This window comes from Rhamphochromis longiceps, linkage group LG12, assembly GCF_057381845.1.
Source record: "Rhamphochromis longiceps isolate RC_006_pf linkage group LG12, R_longiceps_female_GT1.1, whole genome shotgun sequence".
In the NCBI taxonomy this organism is placed as follows: Eukaryota; Metazoa; Chordata; class Actinopteri; order Cichliformes; family Cichlidae; genus Rhamphochromis; species Rhamphochromis longiceps.
This window is the reverse complement of record NC_140568.1, coordinates 17,794,116-17,816,073: the sequence shown is the minus strand read 5'-3', so window position 1 is coordinate 17,816,073 and position 21,958 is coordinate 17,794,116. Positions and strand designations below refer to the sequence as shown.

The following is a 21,958-nucleotide window of genomic DNA, read 5'->3' as shown; positions in this document are numbered from 1 at the left end:
ATATATGGGAACATGACAGTAAATACTAAATATTAAACATTATTGTGCAGCACGTAAGATCGACAGCGCACAGTGTGCTTTGAGGTAGGAGCCAAAAAGGGTGTAGTTTGTGAGTGTGAGCTCCCGTGTGTACACCTGTGAACATGGACGCGCTTGTTTTTAAAAGGTTCCTTCATGTAATGATCTGCTAGAGCAGGGGTGTCAAACTCAAATACACAGTGGGCCAAAATTCAAAACTGGAACAAAGTCGTGGGCTAACATTAATATTTATTGAAAAAAAAACTTCCTCCAGATATAAGAATGAATCTTTTCTTATGGACTCAAATAAGTTTTGCTGGAAAACTGAATATGGAACAAGCAAAGCTTAATACTAAACAATATATATATTAGCTGTATAATACCAGTAGGCCAGCTCTAATAGTAATTTGGTATGGCTTCGCGGGCCAAATGTAATTAGGCTGCGGGCCAAATTTGGCCCGTGGGCCAGAGTTTGACACCTATGTGCTAGAGGGTGTGGGAAGCCACTGCCCCGTCCTCCAGGGCATGAAGCAGGTATGGAGGAGATCAAAACTCCAGACATCCAGAGGCCCCCAGAACACAAGAGACCAAGGAAGACCAACAGAGGGGCAGCCGTCCCACTGTCCCAGAAAGAGCTGAGGAGAGTCCCAGATGAGGGGTCACTCAGCAGCCGCGGAGCAGAAGCCAGGGGGGTTGCAGTGATGCGCCCGTGAGCTCCGCCAGCAGCCAGCTGTGCCTGAGTGACCAAGCCCCAGGCCGAGAGGCCGCGGGCACCCCACCTCCGAAGTGGCCCGATGTGTACCTGGGCGCCCATCCCCGGACACAAAGAACCACCAACGCACCGATGTCTGAGGGAGTCCGCCACCGGCAGGGGAAGTGGTGGGGGGAGATAGGCCTCCAAACCTTGGAGGGCCTGATATGTCCCCAGAGAGGTGACGTCTGATACCCAACCTGACGTATAGACACAGACATACAGGCACACACAGATACAAACATCCATTCCCACCCTCATGCTCTCATATGCACTTACTCCACACTCAACCAACGTGGAGACAGACATAAAGCGTACTCTACGAACCGGGTCTAGGTACATTGCCCCTGGAGGGGGGAACTGCACCCAGACCCAGGTGGTGTTACCCTTTTCCCTGCGGTGGGGAGAAGCAGACCGACCCGACTCCACAGCAGGGAGGCCCTACATTTCAGACCCCAGTCGGAGGGCCAACTCCTCCTCCTAGCCCCCCGCTCCAGCAGGCCGCAGAGAACGGGGTGAGAGAAGACTCCAAACCTCCCTCCACCCGCTTATTGTAGTGTTGATGCATGTGTGTTCTAAGGTGCATTTAAAACCCAGGAGGGCATGGAGCTACCTGTCAGAGAACAGCAGGTAAGCGCATAGCCCCTCCTGCTAGCCCTCAATGTCTACGTGTATTTAAAATTGAGAGGTGGGCAACGACGCCAGGGGTGAGGTGTACACCCTGATGGTAATTTGGATTCCGTGTAGCGTGTCCACCCCCAAGATCCTATATGCATGTGTAATGAGAGTGTGAGTAATGTGAATGTCTAAGTTGTGGGATAAAATTGAGGCAGAGGCAGCCAGAAGGGGACAGAGGGGGGGTTGCCTCCTCCCCACCTGATCATTCCTTATGTGTACTTAATCCGTGTGTTTCTGCTCAGTCAGTGTCAGATTGTCTGTTATCCTCACCTCATCTTTTCATAGTTTCCGTTATTGTGTCACTGTTTCATAGCCTGCCTAGTTACTCTGTGTTCATAGTTTTTTCATAGTTCTTCCACAGAGTGTCAGTCTTTTTAGTTTACACAGTGTTCTCAGTCTCCTTAGTTTCTCCTTAGTGTTCTCTAGTGTTTTTGTCATGCCATCAGCCACATTAAAGGCTCGCTTTATTTTTGGAAACCTAGTTCTGTCTCCACCATGTCTGCATCTGGGTCTACCTCGTCTTCTGCACCCCGCCGTGACAATATAAGCCTTACATTTCTAGTTTATCAAATACCAGTGAGCAGTCCTTACCTTTAAATATAGTATAACCTCTCTTCTTCCTCACCTCTCCTGTCTTTCGTATCTTTCTCCATCTCTGACTGAACTTAGCTCCATCTCTTCATTTAAAAAACAGTGTTAGCTAAAGCTAGCTACACATTGTGAGACAAACTGCACACAAAGAGTTTCTGTGTTTGCTGATATTTGTTGAGCTGATAGAAACGTTGCCTTTGAAATTACCTGAAGCAAAAAAACAAACAAAAAAAAAACAAACAAAACACTGACACCTCTGACTTTGGCACATGTCATCTCTTTTAATGCAACATCCCCTGTTAATTAATAAATGAACAGGACTGCAATTCATTTGTTACTGTTTAGGTTCAAATTAGTTTGATGTTTGAAGACTTGCAGTGACAAAATGATAATACCCCTCAAATGTGTTAAAACAAAATTAATGAGCCTGGTTTTAAAATGTAAGGAGTAGAAAGTAAAGATATTTGTTTAAAAATGTAGGGAGTAAAAGCAAAAAAGTAGTCAAAAAAATAAATACTTAAGTAGAAATTTTAGATATCTACTTTACACATTAGTGTACTTTGTTATTTCTGACCTCTGAAAATCAGTTTGTTTGTTTTTTTAGCTATTGCTAAATACAGAGGGGTTTTTTTTCTGGAACTAGAAGATGTCTCTTAAAAAGTCTTATTCACCCTTCACTATTAATTTTGACTTTTTTTTTTATAAATTTTCTGTTACAGATCATTCCAGTTGGGTGTTCCATATATGTGAAAAGTCTACAGAATGTTATAAAACCTGAAACTAATTCTATCTTAAAATAGGTTAATCAGCTGAATGAATTAGCTCCTACTGGTATGAGTGAAACACCTGGTCCTTTGCCTTTAATTTCCTCGTCGTGGGATCAATAAAGTCTTATCTTATCTTATCTTATCTCATCTTGATACTTACTTACTATTTACTAAGACAGACTTGTATGGGCAGATTGGCCCTGTGCTCCTAATACTGATGCATTCTTTAGCTAAATGTAAAATGTTTTCACTCCCTTTGTTGTGTCATGTGGGACAACAGTCAATTATTCTAAAACACAACACAAATGATTACATTTGTGCTGTAATGTATTTTCTTCATCAGATTAAGCAGTGGGCAATTACTGTGTGGATTAACCTTCCTCTCGTGTTAGCTTTCTGTTATCATCTCTTATGTTAGCGGGTCGGTTTTGACCCGTGAATTAAATCAGCTATAAAATATACTAAAAACAATAAGTTATCATCCAATTTGTTTCTCATCTCTTGGTTACCTTGTTAGGCTTCCTTATCCATGAAAATGTTGGTTTTAATACTTTTGGTGTGGGCCTCTGGGTCTTTTTTTGTCACTATACCCCTCGATTTCAATTAAAAAAAAAATTGTAAAATTAACCTCAAGAGAATCATATTAATAAATAAAAGGTTTCTGTGTTACCTGAGTATTACTGAGGGGTATAGGACACATCTCTTAAATAAATCTGTTTTATTGATTCTTTTCATTTTAAGATTAATAACTAAAATGACATCGATGGTGTTACGGGTCAATTTCGACCCATAGACATTTACATCAAGAAAAGACAAAAAAAGTTTGTTTTTTTTCAGCAGTAGACCTTTAATATAAACTGAAAAGAAGAAAAAGTCCTCTCCTCCTTTGTTTTGGTTATAGCCGTGGGTAATTGTGGGCTTTTTATCACTTCCCAATGATACAGCTTCACCTCAGTTTCCTTTGTGAAGTTCTTGTCCAAGGTCATATCTGGTAAAAAATAAAATAAAATAAAATATCACAGCTGATATTGTGATCCTGCAGTCCAGTGGTCATATGGAGGACCACACATTTTCATTGTTTCTTCTCAGGGGTGCCACTCGCAGCTTTGACTGTGAAAATCTGTACATTCCAGGCATAGTTGGTTTTTGCATCACAGGCTTCCCAGATTTTTCTGCCGTTTTTCCCTTGCTTACTGGGTATATATTGCCGGAAGGGGCATTTTCCTCAAAAAGTGGACAAGACATTCATCCACTGTCACTGGCCCTGGGATGAACATCAGTGGAAGAAGCTGCACCCATCTCTCCCAGACATCCCTGATGGGAGCAAGTTTGTCAGACCTCGGTCTGGTCTCTCTGTTGTCAAATCTGAGGACTCTTGAATCAAAATGATATCAAATGTGTGAAGTGACATCGTTGCCCAGAAAATGTTTCTGCCTGTCGATGCATCCCATAGACGATCAGTGGCCTCATTGCAGCATCTGTACACTCCAGCAAGAACAATGAAAGCATCCAGGTATTCCTCATCATGTCGCCATTGACTTTTTTTCCTTCAAGGTTTATCATAGTAATGATGATTCTTTCTAGTGACAATGGCATAAATATCTCAAAACATCTCTTGATGTCACTGACTTTGGTCAGAGCAAACCTTGTGATTCCAGGGGTCATTTTGATGACATTTGCAGCAGCTGCCCTGCCATGTACATCATGAGGTACTGAGCTCCAAAAGATCTTACCATTTTTGGACTTGAATCTTTCAGCAGGAGTAGCTTCAGCACCAGCGACCTCCACCTCTGATCAGATGTGTCTGTGTCTTCTGGATGATAGTCCACATTGTCTTCCTCCTTAGAAACCTGCCCATCTGAATCGCTATGCTGCTCTGTGTCCTCTCCTTCATTTTCACCAAAAATATGATCCAGAACTTAGCTCACTGTGAATCTTCTTCTCATTTTTTGTATGCTGCAAATTGTAAATGTGCACTCTGGAAGTCAAATGGCCACTCAAATAGTGAATTCACCTCACATGCCCGTGTTTATTTTGTTTTGTTTTTGTGCAGGTATACTGCAAAAAACATGCAAAATAAGAATCCCCTAAAGCTCATATGATTAGGAGAGGCGCTTGCTGTAAGTGTTTTAGCTGACAGTGCACTTATGATTTCAGTTTTGGCTTTAATTATTGCTTTATACTCATAATATTATACCTGGGTCGAAACCGACCCTAACAACACAAAGGTCATAATTTCAACTAGGGCATTTTATAATTTAGTGAAAATAATTTTTTTTATTTTATTTTGTAGAAATAGAGGTTCCTGACAAAGTCAAAAAGCCTTGATACAATAAACAAATGTATGTGATTTTTTTATGCATTTGAAATTTAAAATGGGTCGGTGCCGACCCTAACACGAGAGGAGGGTTAAATAATTAGATGCAGTTGTTACATGAAGCTGTGGGGAAAAACAACTCTAAAATGTATTGCTGACTGGCTTTCTCTATCCGTCTTTCTCCTTCAGTCTGTCCCTGATGCCAGCCCTATGAAGCGCTCAGCCTCAACTGTGACCCCACAGCGGCCCCAAGAGGTCAATTTAAGAGACTACACCCTGGAAAAACCAAGCCAGGAGAGAACCCACCACCATCACCGTCGCTGCCACCACCGTAGAGACCGAGACAGAGAGAACAGACAGAGGTTTTTAGATGCACCTTTGGCAGGTCAACCTCCCGGTTCTGCTGGTAAAGTCAGTCAGAATTTATTCACAAGCACTATCAAAATCACAGTGTACAAAGACATTCAGTATCATCTAGTCCCACTTCAGTATCATCTAGTCCCACTTAGTATTGGACTGTCCCATCATGCTATCCTATAATTTTATGTGATTGTTTTTAGTTCAGTTGCAATTCATTTATATGGTGCCAACTCACAACAATAGTTTCCTTTAAGGGGCTTTATATTATAGGACGCGTGATCTGCAATATTAGCAAGAGCCCCAGCTACTCACTAAGAACAAGGACTTGGGTGACGATGGGGTTGAAGAAGTCCCTTTTAACCAGAAAAAACCTCTAGAGCAGTAGGAGAATAAAAAAGCGGTGAAACAAAGGATCTGGAGGAGCAGTGCACAGTGGATTGTGATCCCCAGCAATCTTAGTGTCCAAGATGAAGACTCTGCTTCCCATTCTACTTTGGAATGCTCTGTGAACTACAGGTATACCTGCAGTCTGAGAGCAAAAGGATTTGGGGAGATTTATTAGGATTTATTTACGATAAATGATAACGACTTAAAATAGAGAGCCAATAAAGTGAAGCTTAAAAGGAAGACATATAGCCTCCCTCACATCCTAGTTTTTCGGCATTACTAAAATGCGTTCCTTATTTTGATAGTATTGCACAGATGAAATAAGGCAGTCTTGTTTCTTTAACATGCAAGTTAAAGGAGACAGACATTTGGGTCAAAAATAAAACTTAGAAGCAGAAAATGACACGTATTCCAGATATCCAGACTTTCATAGTCTAATCTGCATGTCAGTGGAATCACAATGTTTTCTGTTAACATCACCTAAGTAAGCTCATTGGGTGAGCATCACTTTGGTGAAGGTCAATAGGTTCACTCAACCTACTGAGTTCCTGTTTCTTTAATCTTTGACACTTAACTACTCCCACAGTTTTTGTGCTATTTTCACCATTCAAATTTTAAACTGTTCTGCTATTTCTGCTAATGCCAGCTACAGGGCTCTAGAGTGTGACCAATTTGGTCGCTTATGCGACTTAATTTCTCAATGGTGTGACTAAAAAAAATCCTAGGTCGCACTGGTGCAACCAGCTGTTTAGTACAAAAAAAGGTCTCCGCAACTCTGGAAGTCTCTGCGTGGTCAACAGCAGACACACATTATGCCCATAACATGGTTTAAACCAATCAGAGATAGTCAGTGTGTACTTTTGAAAGTGCAGGCGGATAGAGAGAGGTGAGCAGCTTGAATAAAGTGATATCGATTCATTGAATCCTGAATCAACTTTTAAATATAAATGTATTTTACCAGAAAGGCCAGAATCTCAGTTTAAACCTCACAAAACTATTTCAACAACCACCAACAAGCTAACAGTAAATGAGAACAGCTAAACGGATTCCACTCAAAGACGTAAACACAGAATGCGGCCCCGACACATCAGTGAAATGTCAGCTTTATCACCTGACGACATGTACATGGACGCGTTGATGCTGAAAGCTGACAGCTTACTGATTCTGATGCGTCGGGTCCATGCTTTGTGTTTACGTCTTTTTTTGCGCTAGATTATGATGCTGCAGGTTTTGTCACTCTCCAACCAAAATTGACTGCAGCAGCAAAAGAAGATCAAAACTTGTCTTCACATTTGATAAACATCATCATGAATTCCCTCTTACTTTTGCTGTTTTGCTTCCGCCACAATAAAATCACACTTGCTGCACAGTGCTTTTTCTCTCTCAGTGTACTTCTAGAACAGTTTTCTTTCTCAAATCTCTGTTTTCTGCATTATTCATTCGATTATTAAGCACAAGTCATGTACAGTGCTGTCGGCTGCTGTTTTGTTTTTCTCCAAAAATGACCTCCAACAAGAAAGCCAAATTTCTGCTGTTTAATAGCGAAGAAATGTAAACTTTTTTAAAATGATGCCAAATTGCAAAACAAGTGTCCCCTCTCCCCACTCCCTTTCAGCGGCAGGCAGCAGCAAACAGATCATCAGAGGCCGAGATGATGATTAAGTTTAACATTGTCTACAATGTCTACTACTGCCAAAGACTGCCAAAGCACTTTAAGAACAAGGACTTTCAGTAACTTATCTTTCTTGTAGAATGGTGCTCCAAATAAAGAACTTTGTGTTGACAAGACTGTTAGTTAATAATTTAAACATCGATATTGCCTATATCGATATTGCCTGTATTATTTTTTTTTTTTTTAAAGTGCACATGTAAAACTACAGTGTTAAGCGATGTTGTTGAAAAATTTGTGTGCACCTAAACTTTTGTGAAACCTTTGATTCAGAATATGAATGACTATCTGCATCTAACAAAAAAGTTAGGCGCACCAGTGTAACCATGGAAAAAGTTAGTCTAGAGCCCTGCAGCTCTATCTTTTGGTGCTCATAACTTTTATGCATTTTTAAATATTAAGCTTTTTAACTTTTCAACTCGTCATATCTTCTAAACCGGGGACTCCAGAGACATGAGCCTTGTGCCAATATCTTCAGACACTCCTGACGGTCACGGTAAAATAATTTTTTTTCATACCGTTTACCGTTTTCCCATGAATTACGTTTGTTTCAGGATAGGAAATCTGTCTTTGCCTCACTGAGATGAGCAGGTGCCCTGAGAGTGGGCAGCACAGGTTTGAATCCTACTTGTGGTTGTTGCCGCATTTCTTTCCCGCTCTCGCTCCTTCTGCTTTTTTTTTTCTTTCTCGCTCCTCTTCAGTGTACCCTTTGAAATAAAGCAGATAGTTCCGCTTCTTCAGCTGTTTTTGGCACATGATTTCCACTACATGGCATTCACCCAGTATTTTTGCAGGAAATGCAACTTTTACTAGTTAACAAAGCAATTTGCAGTTCGGGAAAACGATAGATAAATGAATAAATAAACAATCAAGAAATCCTCCGATTTTCTTCGATGCCACCATCAGGTTAGCGTTTCCACTTTGCCATAAGTTTTTTACTGCTTAGTGGCAGTTGGTTTGCACTGACTAAAGGCTCACCAAAGTAGTTCAGACTCTTGTCATCTGTCTTACAGTAGATTGCATTGCAACATAGTCACTGAAATATCTCTTCTTGACAGATATTTACCTGTTCAAATGTAAAAAGATACTCATTCATATTCTGAATCAAAGGTTTCAGATTCTGACACCTTTTGACAAGAAGGGCAGCTCTCTAGCACAGGGGTCCCCAATCCCAGTCCACGAGGGCCGGTGTCCCTGCAGGTTTTAGATGTGTGCTTGATCCATCACAGCTGATTTAAATGGCTAAATGACCTCCTCAACATGTCTTGAAGTTCTCCAGAGGCCTGGTAATGAACTAATCATGTGATTCAGATGTGTTGACCCAGGGTGAGATCTAAAACTTGTAGGGACAGCGGCCCTCATGGACTGGGATTGGGGACCCCTGCTCTAGCATCTTACCCGCTTCTTACATACTACTTCAAATATAACATGTACTGTCAGTTTAATATAGTTAAATACAAGGGGAAAACAATAAAACACATTATTGGAAAGAATATTAGGGACTTAACTTAAGTCACCTATAAAAACCTCTGATTTTAACGAAACATTTGACAAAAAATGCTTCTTGATTTTAATGTACAGTGGGGGGAAATAATTGCTAGCTCTCTGGCATGGAGGGGGACACACTGCTGAGGAGATCAGGAGGATTTTGATCTCAATAACCCCTCAATAAAAACCAACACACTATAAATAAAGCATAAAATCTAAACATATAAGTGTGAGGAGTTTCAAAAGAACAAGCACAGAAAATTAGTTAAGTCAAAAAAAAGGACAAAACAAGAGCAACATCCATCAAACGGTTAGTTACCACTTTGTCCGAGTTTTGTTGAAGTCCTGAATTCTGCGACTTTTCAGGAGCTCAGCTTCCCTTCTTTCCTAACCATGAGCCCTCCACTGAGCAGTAGTACTTCTCTGACTGTAGCAGATCACTCCTGTTATTGCTTCCAAGGTTGCTCTGTTAGAAGCTAAGGGTTAAAACAATTAAATTTGCACAATTAAATCCAGATACTTAGATTAAAGTGGATACTTATGTAAGTATCCACTTTCAAAGCAGTACTGCCACAACCTTGGTTGGCCAAGTAAATCATGTTAGCATCATAAAGCACTGTTTTAAACCATATTTATTTACAATTTGGAAAAAGAAATTTGGTGAATTAATTAGCAGTTATTCTGCTGTATTTGCTGTATAGCAGTAGAAATACTAAAAAAGGACACTGGAATCTTAAAGAACAGAAGAGTTCTAAAGCAACTTCTGAAACCTCTGTACTACTGTCCCATTAGTCCTGTTATATATTATCATATACCTTTTATCAATATTATCATATACCTTTTCTGAATAATTGAAAAAAACAAAAACAAAAAACGGTAGCCCCTTCTATTACTAGAACACGTTGCAAAGTTGCCTTCTGGTAGTTCAATCTCCTGACTACCTTCCCTCTCTTCGTTACCATCCGACTACACTTCTCTTCTATATATACTTCTACATGCACAGGAGTCTGATTATAATGCAGATATTGCACGTACAGTTAAGAAATGCACATTTCTGAGGTTGTGTTGTGGAAACATCCAGGTTTCAAGCTTCACTCTTGCACTCAAAGATCCTTTTTCCGGTGCACTTGGTACCCAATCTCGGGTGGGGGTGATGATACCTGTCGTCCTGCCTCCCCCTTGCTGTTGCAATCTCTAGCCATGAGAGTAGGTCCTTCTTCTGAATGTTGGAACACCAGTTGTTTCGCCGTCAATGCTGGATGCTGGATATCAAAGATTCCATAAGCCCCTCATCCTGTTCAAACTGCTGGGGTTACTTATGTAGTAGCATTGCAACAGCACCCTGTTTTTTATTTCTTTATTTCTTGCCCACTTACAGTAACGAATTAAAAGTAATCCCGTTACTTTACTGATTACTTATTTTCAAAAGTAATTAATTACTTAGTTACTTAGTTACTTTTTAAAAACACGATTTACAACCTGAATAGGTTATAAAGCGATAGATTTTTCAGCCCAATTCTACTTTTTCTGCATAATCCATCATACAAAATGTAATCAAATGGAAAGGTCCCTTTTTTAAAACAGGTTTACCCTGGTGCAGTGTGCCGCAGCAGTCAGTGGAAGAATCCACGAGTTTCTCTGTGAATTTTCCATTACGTCGTAGCGCACTCGGTGTTTGCTTGGAAGTTTAGGGGTTTTTTTCGCTCTAAAAAGAAGTTTTCTTCCCACGCACAGCGGACACTAATGTTTTTGTCACTTTTTATGGAATCAAACTCAAAGTAAGGTCAGTACTTCCACGCTTTAAATGCTGCACGCTCATACTCTCTCCCGCACTCGATATATGATCCACTGTTGATCTGCACACAGCTGTTGTCACGAACGTCGCACTCGCTTACATCACTGTCATGAGACATTCTCGCAAAAAAATCACAGTTTTAGTAACGCAGCGTTCCTACGGGAAAGTAACGGTAATCTAATTACCGTTTTTGCAATAGTAATCCCTTACTTTACTCGTTACTTGAAAAAGTAATGGATTACAGTTACAAGTAACGCGTTACTACCCATCTCTGCCCACTTATGCCTCCTTGTTCCAGTAGCCCACTACGCTATCCAGCAACTATCTGCCTCTTGGTAGAATGGTGCAGAAATGGTTGTCCTTCTGGAAGACTGTTTTCACTCAACAGAGCAACTCTGGAGCTCTGTCAGAGTCATCTCTCTGATTAAGGCCTTTCCATTCCAAACTAATTCTAACCTATTAAATGCTTAATCGTTAATTAGATTAGAAATGACCTATGCTGTTTCTGTCATGACTGTTAGAATCTTTACCCCTACTGAAACACTGTATTAAACACTGGGGAGTAAGAAAATCTTAGGACTTGTCAGAAACACCCAGCAATATTTTCTTCCTTCACAGCTGCAGTGGGTGAGCCAGCATCGGAAACAACAGCCTCCAGAGAGCGAGCCCACGACCGTGGACGCTCCCATGAAAGGAAACACCATCATTCCTCTGCAGACAAACAGCGCTACTACTCCTGTGACCGCTATTGCAGCCGGGGACAGTGCCACTCGAAATCTTCCACCGCCAGCTGTGCTGGCTCTCCAAGTGAAGGGCTGGAAACCAGCAACAAGCAGGTGGGCAAGCATGTTCTTTTTGACTAAGGTCATCTTTGAGCTTTCATTTTTTTAATGTCATTCTTGTTAGTTTAGCTTAAGGCGTCTTCTTTTTTTGCAAATCCCCCCATTTTCCACCATTTCTCCTCCTACTCATCATTCAAATCGACTTGGGCTTTCCATAATGACGATTCAGGTATTTGTTGCTTTAGGGGGGCCAACACGTAGGATAATATATTTTTCTATTTTTATTCAAATCAGGCTCTTTTATCCCCATTTTTACTTTCTTTTGAAAGAATTTATAAATGCAACTATACGGTTTGGATTGTTTTATACCTATGATTTGGCCCCTGTCTTCAATGATAAGTATGGCTTGGGCAACTCACTTCTTTTAGCCATGGACATATGTCACACTCTAGAGTATTACACAGTCCAGCTTCTCGTAACATATACTCACAAGTACAGTCAATGTTACCACAGGAATATTTGACTGTAGGATCAACTTTCAGAAGACAGCCATACAGCATTTATACAACATGCCTTATCCAGCTTGGTGTTAATGTTAAATAATCTAATTTGATAACTCAGGAGGAAAAGTGTGCTATCATCCTGGGTCCATCTGCCTGTCTGTCCATCCATCTATTTTCTTCCACTTATCCGGGACTGGGTTGTGGGGACAGGAGTCTAAGCACAGATGCCCAGGTATTCCTCTCCCCAGGCACCTTCTCCAGCTTATTCTGGGGAACACCAAGATGTTTTTAGGCCAGCTAAGAGATGGAATCTCTCAAGCATATCCTGGTTCTGCCTCCAGTGGAACATGCCCGAAGAAACTCACAGAGAAGGTGCCCAGGAGGCATTCTTGACAGATGCCCAAACCACCTCAACTGGGTCATTTTGATGTGGAAGAGTAGCAGCTCTAGTCTGGGCCTCTCTCAGATGGCTGAACTCCTCACTCTATTTCTAAGGGAGAGGCCAGCTACCTTTCAGAGAAAGCTGTTTGTACCCGTGATCTCATTCTTTCGATCATAGTGCCATTCCTGGTCTTGTTGTCATTTGCCACATGAGTGTTGCAGTCTCCCAGTAGGATGACATTCACCAGATAGAGCACCATTGAGCACCCCACCTAGTGAATCCAAGAAGTCTGGATACTCTGAACAGTTGCATAAGTGCAAACGACAGTCTAGACCTGTTCCTGAGTCAATGGCACAAGGAAACAGCTCTGTAATCCACCGTTAAAACCCTATGTACCAGTAGCTAGCCAAGTGGAAATGATAATACCCACCTCAGCCTGCTGTCACTCATCAAGGGAAACTTCAGACTGGAATGAGCCTAGTCCCTCTCCAGGAGACTGGTTCCAGAACCTGAGCAGTGCGTTGAGGTGACCCCAAATATATTTAAGTATCTCTCAACCTCTAGCACTAGTTCAGGCTCCTTCCCCACCAGAAAGGTGACATTTTGTGTTCCAATATCCAGCCTTGATAGCCAGGGATTGGACAAGCAGGGCCCCCAACCTTGACTGCTGTGTGACAGACATTGAACCCAACCCCTAGTGCGCCTCATGCAGGTAATGGACTTACAGGAAGAAACTAAAATAAGTAAACTGCAGAGTTTTTTTTTTTTAGCTAAAATATGTGAAGGTACATTTATAGATTGTTTCAAGTGAAGTAAAAATGTGATTAAAAGAGCCTGATATGAAAGACGTGCTGTCTAGTACGTCTGTATTGCTCCCTTAAAAGCAAGAGAGGCACAAGCTGATCTGATTGAGTAGGACATGAAATGGTGGAATTTAGAGCAATTTGAAAATAAATTAGTTGACTTAATCTGAAAAATAAAGGTTTACATTGAAAAAGTCTCTTACCACAACTTCCACTGGTAAGAAGGATGAATGAAAGAGTGCAGAACACAGTGAGAATCAATGAGGTAACAGATAAGTGAGATTAAGAAAAGCGAGAAAAAAAAACAATGCAAACTGGAAACTTTAAAGAATAGCAAAGCATAACACTATTTATCCACACAGTGTTATCTGACAGTTTTTACATCATATACACTTAACCTGTGCATGTATTTTAGATAACTGGGAACCTTTTCCATTTCAGCTGGGTGTTACAAGTCAATTAGTGCCGGTGAAAAATATTAACTTATCAATATCAGCATTTAATATAAATACAATATATAGTAAAAGTCTTGAGCCACCCTTCATTTCTTTATATTTTGCAAGAAAATTTTAAATAAGAGTAGTAATTTATTGAAACATACAAAGATGGAAATACAGTATATATGGCAAAATAGTGTTTGTACAGTTAAAACAAGCTTAGAACTCAGTATTTTGTACTAAGGTCTAAATGTTCCCTACAAAACTTGATTCTTTTCATTTCTTAAGTATTCTTCAGGAATAGTTCTCCAGCTTTCTTGACCTGGTTTTTTTTTCAGTTATTTCCAAGATGATCAAACTTCACTTCAGTATTGTTGAAGTCCAGGCTCTGTGGAGGCATGGAGTCCTGCTTTGCTTTTACTGCATTGGCAGTATATCTGGGACCATTTTCATGCTAAAAGATGACGCTCTTGCCATTCAGAAGATTTTAAGATTTTGTTGCAAATTGCATCAAAATCTGGCTCTGCTTTTCTGCTCTCATAATTCCATCAGTTTTAACAAGATCTCCAACACCATTAGCTAAAATGCAACCCCAAACCATGACCATACTTTACAGATGCCTGTAGACACTTACTCTTGCAGTGAATATGTGTTCCACTGTAAACTTTGCATTACTTAAGTCAAGTTGAATTGACTCGATATATTTGAATAAAAGCAGAATAAAAGACTGCTTTTTGTCACATTACCATATATATTACAGAGCATCAGCAAATGTGTGATATAGACAAGCAGAAATTAAATGCAGACTGTTGTGATTGCTCTGCATGTTTTTAGTGCTTTCTTCTCTGTCTGCTTTCAGTATAGCCTCTCATGACCTTTCGCTTTTCTTCCCACTTTGTCTTTTTCATCATGTCCCTCTGTGATTATCTATCCATTTGTGCGTCTTTATTTTTGTCTTCTCTGTCCCTCTTATGTTTGCTGTTATCTTACCATGTACATGTATTTTGGTGTCTTTCTTTTCTTTTCTTCCCTTGGGTGGCTCTGTACTTATACATATTCTTCCCATTTTCCTTTCTTCTCTGGCATATTTTCTTTTTCCTCATCATTTCAAATTGCTTGTCCAATTTTCATCTAGGGCAGTGGTTGGGTTAAAGGCAGCCCAGTGGCACTGAGCTCCAATACTAGCACGTCAAGCCGTGGACGTCGGCAGCTCCCCAAGATCCCCCACACCCCGCGACCCGGGGTGGCTTACAAGACTGCCAATTCCTCTCCTGTGCATTTTGTGTCCAGCCAGACCTCTCTGAGTCCCAGCCGGCTAAGCCGTGGCCTCTCAGAGCACAATGGCCTCCGTTACAGCGGCTCTCACCACTTCCCCTGCCCCGTCACTCGTATCAGCTCAGAGCCCTTCCTGGGCCAGGGCAAGGCTCTGGGTAGCCTCTATGGCAGCCTCCGGGACCAGCTGCAAGTCTTCCAGGATATGGCGGCGCTGTCTCCCAGCCCCTGTGCTGGACACTCCTCTTGGAACGCACTGCCTCACATGATGGGAGCCTTGTCTCCTGCTCAACAACAGAACATTGGTATGCCCAATGGGTACCACATCAGCTTTGGGGGTAGCACCAGCCCAGGCTCTGGCATCAGGCCACCCAGGTGTTACCAGGAGGCAGTAAAGGATGAATGGTGCTAGCATGGCTTTAAACAAACCTTTTTAATGCATTTTTGAGGAATTGTGATGAGTTTTATCATCTTCTTTGAAGGCTTTAGTTTACAGCATCACTGTGTGTGTTTTAATGCTTTATTGTAATCCTAACTTGGAGATCTTAAGTTATGGAGAACATCTGAGGAGAATGCTTTAAGGGGGTAATATTTGAATGTGAATAGAAAAGTATCCTCTTTATCAAAGCGCTTGTAGCAGAAAGGCAGACTTTTTGTCAATATCAAATGTCTTACAGTGTCTGTTTTTGATTTGCTACTGACACCACCATACTGATCCTGAAGCAACTTTCCATACAATATATATATATTATATGGAAAGTATATATATATATATTAGGGGTGCAACGATACACAAAATTCACGGTTCGGTTCGGTTCGATACTTTGGTGTCACGGTTCGATATTTTTTCGATACAAAAAAAAATGTTCATGCCTTTTTAATTTGTCATTTATTAAAATTATAAATATATATTTTAACACAAAAGTACAGTTTTTAAATTTAACCCTAACCCTTGTGCGTGCTGTTTTTTAGCTCGTCATATTGCAGCCACAGAAATTCTTTTGTCCATGAAACCATAAAGCTGCACTTTCTTTTTGCCTTATAGTCTGATTTGTCATAACTTCTCCGTTTTGTGGTAAGCTTTTCTTTGGCTGTCACTTCTTCACCCTGACCTGTCTTATTTGGCTCAGCAGAACTAAAATATATATCTGTCTGTGAAGGTTCTCAATCATCCAGGTCATCGTAGTGAAATATATATCCTGCCGCACTCACATAAGCTCAGCGATTCTCTGCGCGATCAACCTCTCACATGTTTAAGCTGCGGGAGATTTCACTTGTCATGTTTGCATAGTAAGCTAACAATTAATAAGACGATGTCAGAGGAATTGGTGCACAAATTATCATCACTCACAGATCAGTGCTGTCGCTCTCTATACACAGTTCGCGCGATTGCAAAGTGAAAGCAAAAAAACAAGCGCAAATTCAAACACGATTTCAATATGTCACATATTGACAGTGGCTCACCCAATGACATAATTACCCAGCTACATTTCTGAAAGAATGCAAAAGCATTGACATATATTTTTCCTTCCTACAATAGCCCGACAGGCAGGGGAGAGATAGCCCCGGGACGTCGGGCTAGCGATATTGCGAGCCCTGTATCTGATTGAGGAATCACTCATCTTTGGAAAAGAGAGTTTATTACAGAGAAATGTCTCTTTCCAAAATAAAAGCTATACTATCCGCTTCTTCTGGGCTATATTCTCAGCAGCATATTAAACATATCAGGTCTCCATAAGGAGAATCCTGTGCTAACAGCTGTCTAAATGACTCGGCTAAAGTTTGTAGCATGCATGCTTGTTGTTTTTGTCTTTGCACTAGGATGATGTCGGTATAAATGTGCAGTCATATTCATTGTGTTCCCACTAGTGCTTTCAGGTTAATCTCGTTGAAATAACCTTAACGCCACAACACGGCAAATCTCCGTTAACGAGCTACCCTATACAGAGGGGCTAGACGGCCAACACGTTAACGAGCTAACTGCGCTAACACACTAGCTCCCACCCATGTAATTGAGCATTGCATGGCACATCCCAACATACTGTTTTACTTTAGTCCATGACTCGCTTACCTTCAGGGTCATACGTCACATGAAAACCAAAATAATTCCAAACGCCAGATCTGAATGAGGGTGGGGAGGTCCACTTCTGTCTCGCTAGCTTGCCCTGCGCTCTTCCTTCTGACCATCCTGTCTGTGTTGAGTGCTCAGTGAATCTGCGTTCGACTACTCCGCCTAGGCTGCACTCTCGAGCCTAGGCGGAGTAGTCAAATGCAGATTCACTGAGCGCTCAACACAGACAGCATCGTCAGAAGGAAAGTTGATAAAATAAATTACAAATTTTGTATTGTTCTTTTTTTTTCTCCCCTTTGGTTTTCTTTCTTTCTCTCCCCCTCTTTCTTTCATTCTTTCCCCCTGTCCTATCCCACAGTCATGTCTGTCCCGTTTGCAACTGAAAATAAAATAAATTCATAATTATAATAAAGGTCAATCAAATGGACCAATATGATGATCCACTTAAAATAAATCCTCTTTGCATCTTTCTTGGCCTCAAGACAACAATTCTGATGGCTATAGATCCAAACGGGACACAAAAAAAAAAAAAAAAAAATTGAAAAAAAAAATTTTGAAAAAAATTGTATTGTTCGATACATATGCGTACCGAACCGAAAGCACTGTATCGAACGGTTCAATATCGATACGAATATCGTTGCACCCCTAATATATATGTATATATATATGTATATATATATTGAGGTAATAACTTGGTGTACTTGGAAATGGTAAATGACCTGGTTCTTCTCAAATAGCGCTTTTCTACTCTTCCCGAGCATTTAAAGCATATATAGTAGTTATGCAACTTACCGCATTCACCCATTCATACTTCTACTTTTTTCCCATGCTTTTTGTATGCAAGTGCTTTCTATCTAACATTCCCTCCAATAGATCCATGGGAGAGCAACTTAGTGCTAGTATTGTGCCCAAAGATATTTGGCATGCAGATTGGAACAGCCACAGATCAAAATGCAAACCGTCTGCTTTACAGATGACCCGCTCTGCCTCTTGAGCTATAGCACCCTCTTAGTAATGAATACTAATTTATTCTGCTGCTTCGTTTCTTGTTGTTTGTGATTGCTGATCTGTTATCCTAGACAAGATTCAGTTTATTTTTGTTGTTGTTGTTTCTTTTTTTAAATGCTCCACTAATTTATTATCTAGTCTGTAGTTGTGCCTGCTGCCAAACAGGTAGTGCTCAATGAGATAAACAGATAACTGCTTAATGCACTTGTCAATGAGAGCCATGAGACCCAATGCTCAACTGTAGTGTATACTACACCTATACATATCCTTCCCATTTGATGGACAGGCTTTGATGGACACATTATTCACATTATTATTTAATGTGAATAATAATAATACTAATCATTTGTTGTGGTTATTTTATACAGTTTCACAAAATATCAGCCACATGTTCAGAATTCAAATTAATAACAACAAGCAATTCAGCTGAACTTAAAGAACACAAAGGATGAACTTAAAGGCCTAAGCAAATACACATTTGCACATGCATCAACGTCATAAAAATATAGGAAATTGGAATTGGCCAAGAAAATTGTAATTAACATATCTCTTTATTTAGTCAAACAATTAACCAAAAAACTCCAACTTTCAACTCTGCATTATAACAAGATATTTTATAATATGTCATATGCATTGTAAATCATTTGTGATATTACAATATTCTCTGGAGACCCAACCTATTCATTTATGTCCTTTGTAATGGACATTTGATTTAACCTATTTGAGCTACCCTACTAAGTTCTCAAGAGAGGACATCCTGGCCACTCCAATTTAGCTCCAAAGAGGCAGGGAATCACACAAAAATAAGTTAAACTGAAAGAGGTTCTCAGGAGGCTATGACCATTACTTGCTGTCAGTTGTTGCATTTCAGAGTCAGATGGTGGTGTCAACACTGTAAGTCACAGGATCAGGACAAAAATCAAGTCAGTAGTTTAATGAAATGGTATTTGAAAACCTCAGACATGACACTGTACAGATAGCTGTGCTGTCTTTAGCTTTGGACTTTACCATTCCATGATGATGCCTAATCCTTTTCAACATTCCCTCAGTGGAAAAGATGGAATTCATACCGCTGCAGAATTTAGGAATGAGATAGCGCGTGGTAGTGGAAATAGTTTTGTTTGTTTGTTTGATTGTTGTTGGGATTTTTTTTACCTCAAATTTTCCTTTCCTTTCCTTGATGTTCTTTCTCCATTGTGCACATTTTATACAATATGAGGAAAAACAAAGGAGTGTTTTATGTGAACTGCTTACAGTTTGCCATTGTTTCAGGTCTAATGTTTCTTACAGACTTCTTTGCGATGTTTTAAGACTAAGTGCCTCTCCTTTTAGATAGAAAAAGATGCAATGTCACTGTTTTCTGATGCAGCCACATGAAAATAGATGTTGGATTCATTATATATATCTAGCTCTGCAGGAAAATGTGTTGTATAGAAAGCCTTATCTGCAAGCAGAGTCAATATCTACACTTAAAAGACAGGAGTGAAAAATTAAGTTCTGTTTTTTTTTCTATGTGGTTGTTTTTGATACCATGTAGTCATGTGGGTGGGAACTTAAGGATCAGCATTGTGGAAACGCTATGCTGGGATTTAATTATGAAAACGATAAATATATCATTCAATTTAAATTAAAGTCAGAAACTTAATTTGCATGCTAAAATGTTAGAACTGGTTAACTACCTGATATAACCTCTTTGTATATTTTTGGTAACGATGTCACAGTGAGAGTCACAGTGCAAGTATCTTATTCAGGTGGTAGAGTGTGAGTTGGGTCAGCTGCAGTGGATGGGTGTAGTTGGTTGTGGCTGTTTACTACCCAAAGTAGCAAGGATTGCTACTTTTTTTTTTTAATCCATTTTTTGTCCATTTAAATGGACACAAGCTATGTCTGTGACTGTATGTCTGTGTGTGTCTGAGTGTGCGCGTATCAGTTGTTGTTGAGATACTTGACATTTCTGGGTCATTTTTTTCACCTTTTCACATGTATCAAAAAAATTATATTGTAACATCATGCCCAGTGACTACTGTATAATGCAGTTTTACAGCAGTGATCCAATTTCTTTAGAATAATCATTAGAAAAAAGGGCAGTACGGTGGCATGGTGGTTAGCACTGTTGCCGCACAGCAAGAAGGTCCTGAGTTCAATTCCACCATCATGAATGAATGTGAGTGCGAATGGTTGTCTGTCCCTGTGTGTTGGCCCTGCGACAGACTGGCGACCTGTCCAGGGTGTACCCCGCCTCTCGCCCTATGACAGCTGGGATAGGCTCCAGCGCCCCCCGCGACCCTGAAAAGGATAAGCGAAAGTGAATGGATGGATGGATGGATTAGAAAAAAGGTCTTATACCAGCCCCTATCTTCACAGAGTAAAGAAAATAAAAGAGGCAGAGTGAATTACTTTTTCTTTGTTTCTTTTCACCGAATTTCATGTCTGTGCCTTGAGCACTTGAGCATCAACTGTTGGATTGAATATGGAGAAAGATATCAGTATATATCTTTTCTGGTCAGAAGGATAAACACCACTTTTAACCCTTAATAATGTATCCAATGTTTTTCATACTAAGCCCCACAAATGCTATATGGACATTGTGGTGAGTCAGAATTAACACTGGCTGGTAAACAGTGTGACTTTTCATATGATCACCAAAACAATTTAATTAATAATTAATTGTGAATAATTCTGACCCCACACAGTGTTCTGACAGTTGTTTATAATTTTTATTTATGCTACACACAGAAGCACTCAGCTTTGGCACCAGCGTCCCAGCTTTTCACCTGACCTCACACACACCTCTCTCCTTCTGGTGTCTGACATCACTATAAAGAAGGAAAGACCTCATTAGATGAATAACCTTCACCTGTGCCTCCAACCTCCCTGGTTGAGCTTACTGCACCACACCTTCCCTGCAGCCTCCGCCACAGCCTATTAATGTGGCGGAGGATCAGACCTCCGCCACATTAATACTCAACAGTGTATGATTACAGTGTATACCATTTTGGCCTGACAAACATTCTGCACGAGCTTGTTTGCTTTCTAGTTAAGTGCAAAAGTTGCACTAAAATGATCAGCATTTCCACAGTCAAACAATTAAATTGTTTGCTTTTCAAGGCAAATTACCTTTAGGTAATTTATAGGAAAAATCTAATTTTCAAAAGAAAATCCCACATGGATGGTTTAAGGAAACATTATATCAAGGATATAGTGTCATTTGTAAAAGGGCATTGATGTTTGGAGCTCTGAAGTAAGTGTGTGTGTTTTGTTTTTGCCTTTGCTTTTTGTTTTTTAGGGGGGTGGTTGTCTACATTGTTAGATATAAAATGTATATATATTTGTCTTGTCACATTTCAACTTCACAAAGTATTTAAATTTTGCAAATACCCCTTTCTTCTGCATACAACAGACAAGGATAAACAATAAAACTTAGCTGACCTGCTCTGCATAGCCAAGAAAAATATACTGGCTTTCACTCAATATTTTAACATAGATGCAACAATAATTAAACCTCTTAAACTGCAAATATCAGGCAGTTTAACTTTTCATTTTTTCATTTTTTTCATTTTTCACGTTTCATTTTGAAACCATTAAAACATATGCCATTTTTGCAACTATGATTCCTCCTAAGACATCACTTAAGACCAGAGTTGGGCGCGTTACTGTAATCTGATTACTTTTTTCAAGTAACGAGTAAAGTAAGGGATTACTATTGCAAAAACGGTGATTAGATTACCGTTACTTTCCCGTAGTAATGCTGCGTTACTAAAACCGTGATTTTTTTGCGAGAATGTCTCATGACAGTGACGTAAGCAAGTGCGCCGTTAGTGACAACAGCTGTGTGCAGATCAACAATGGATCACATATCGATTGTGGGAGAGAGTATGA

At 40.1% G+C, this 21,958-nt stretch overlaps 1 protein-coding gene across 1 annotated transcript in view; it reads left to right on the top strand.

The window, feature by feature from the left end:
- Window positions 1–15,948, top strand: part of LOC146657141 (voltage-dependent N-type calcium channel subunit alpha-1B-like) — a 342,261-nt gene extending 326,313 nt beyond the window's left edge. Inside the window, exons 46-48 of the mRNA XM_085424990.1 lie at window positions 5,312–5,528; window positions 11,440–11,657; window positions 14,864–15,948. Coding sequence (XP_085281116.1) covers window positions 5,312–5,528; window positions 11,440–11,657; window positions 14,864–15,412 — 984 coding nt within the window. The 3' untranslated portion in view covers window positions 15,413–15,948. The remainder of the gene's footprint in view (window positions 1–5,311; window positions 5,529–11,439; window positions 11,658–14,863) is intronic.
- The last annotated feature ends 6,010 nt before the right edge of the window (window positions 15,949–21,958 follow it).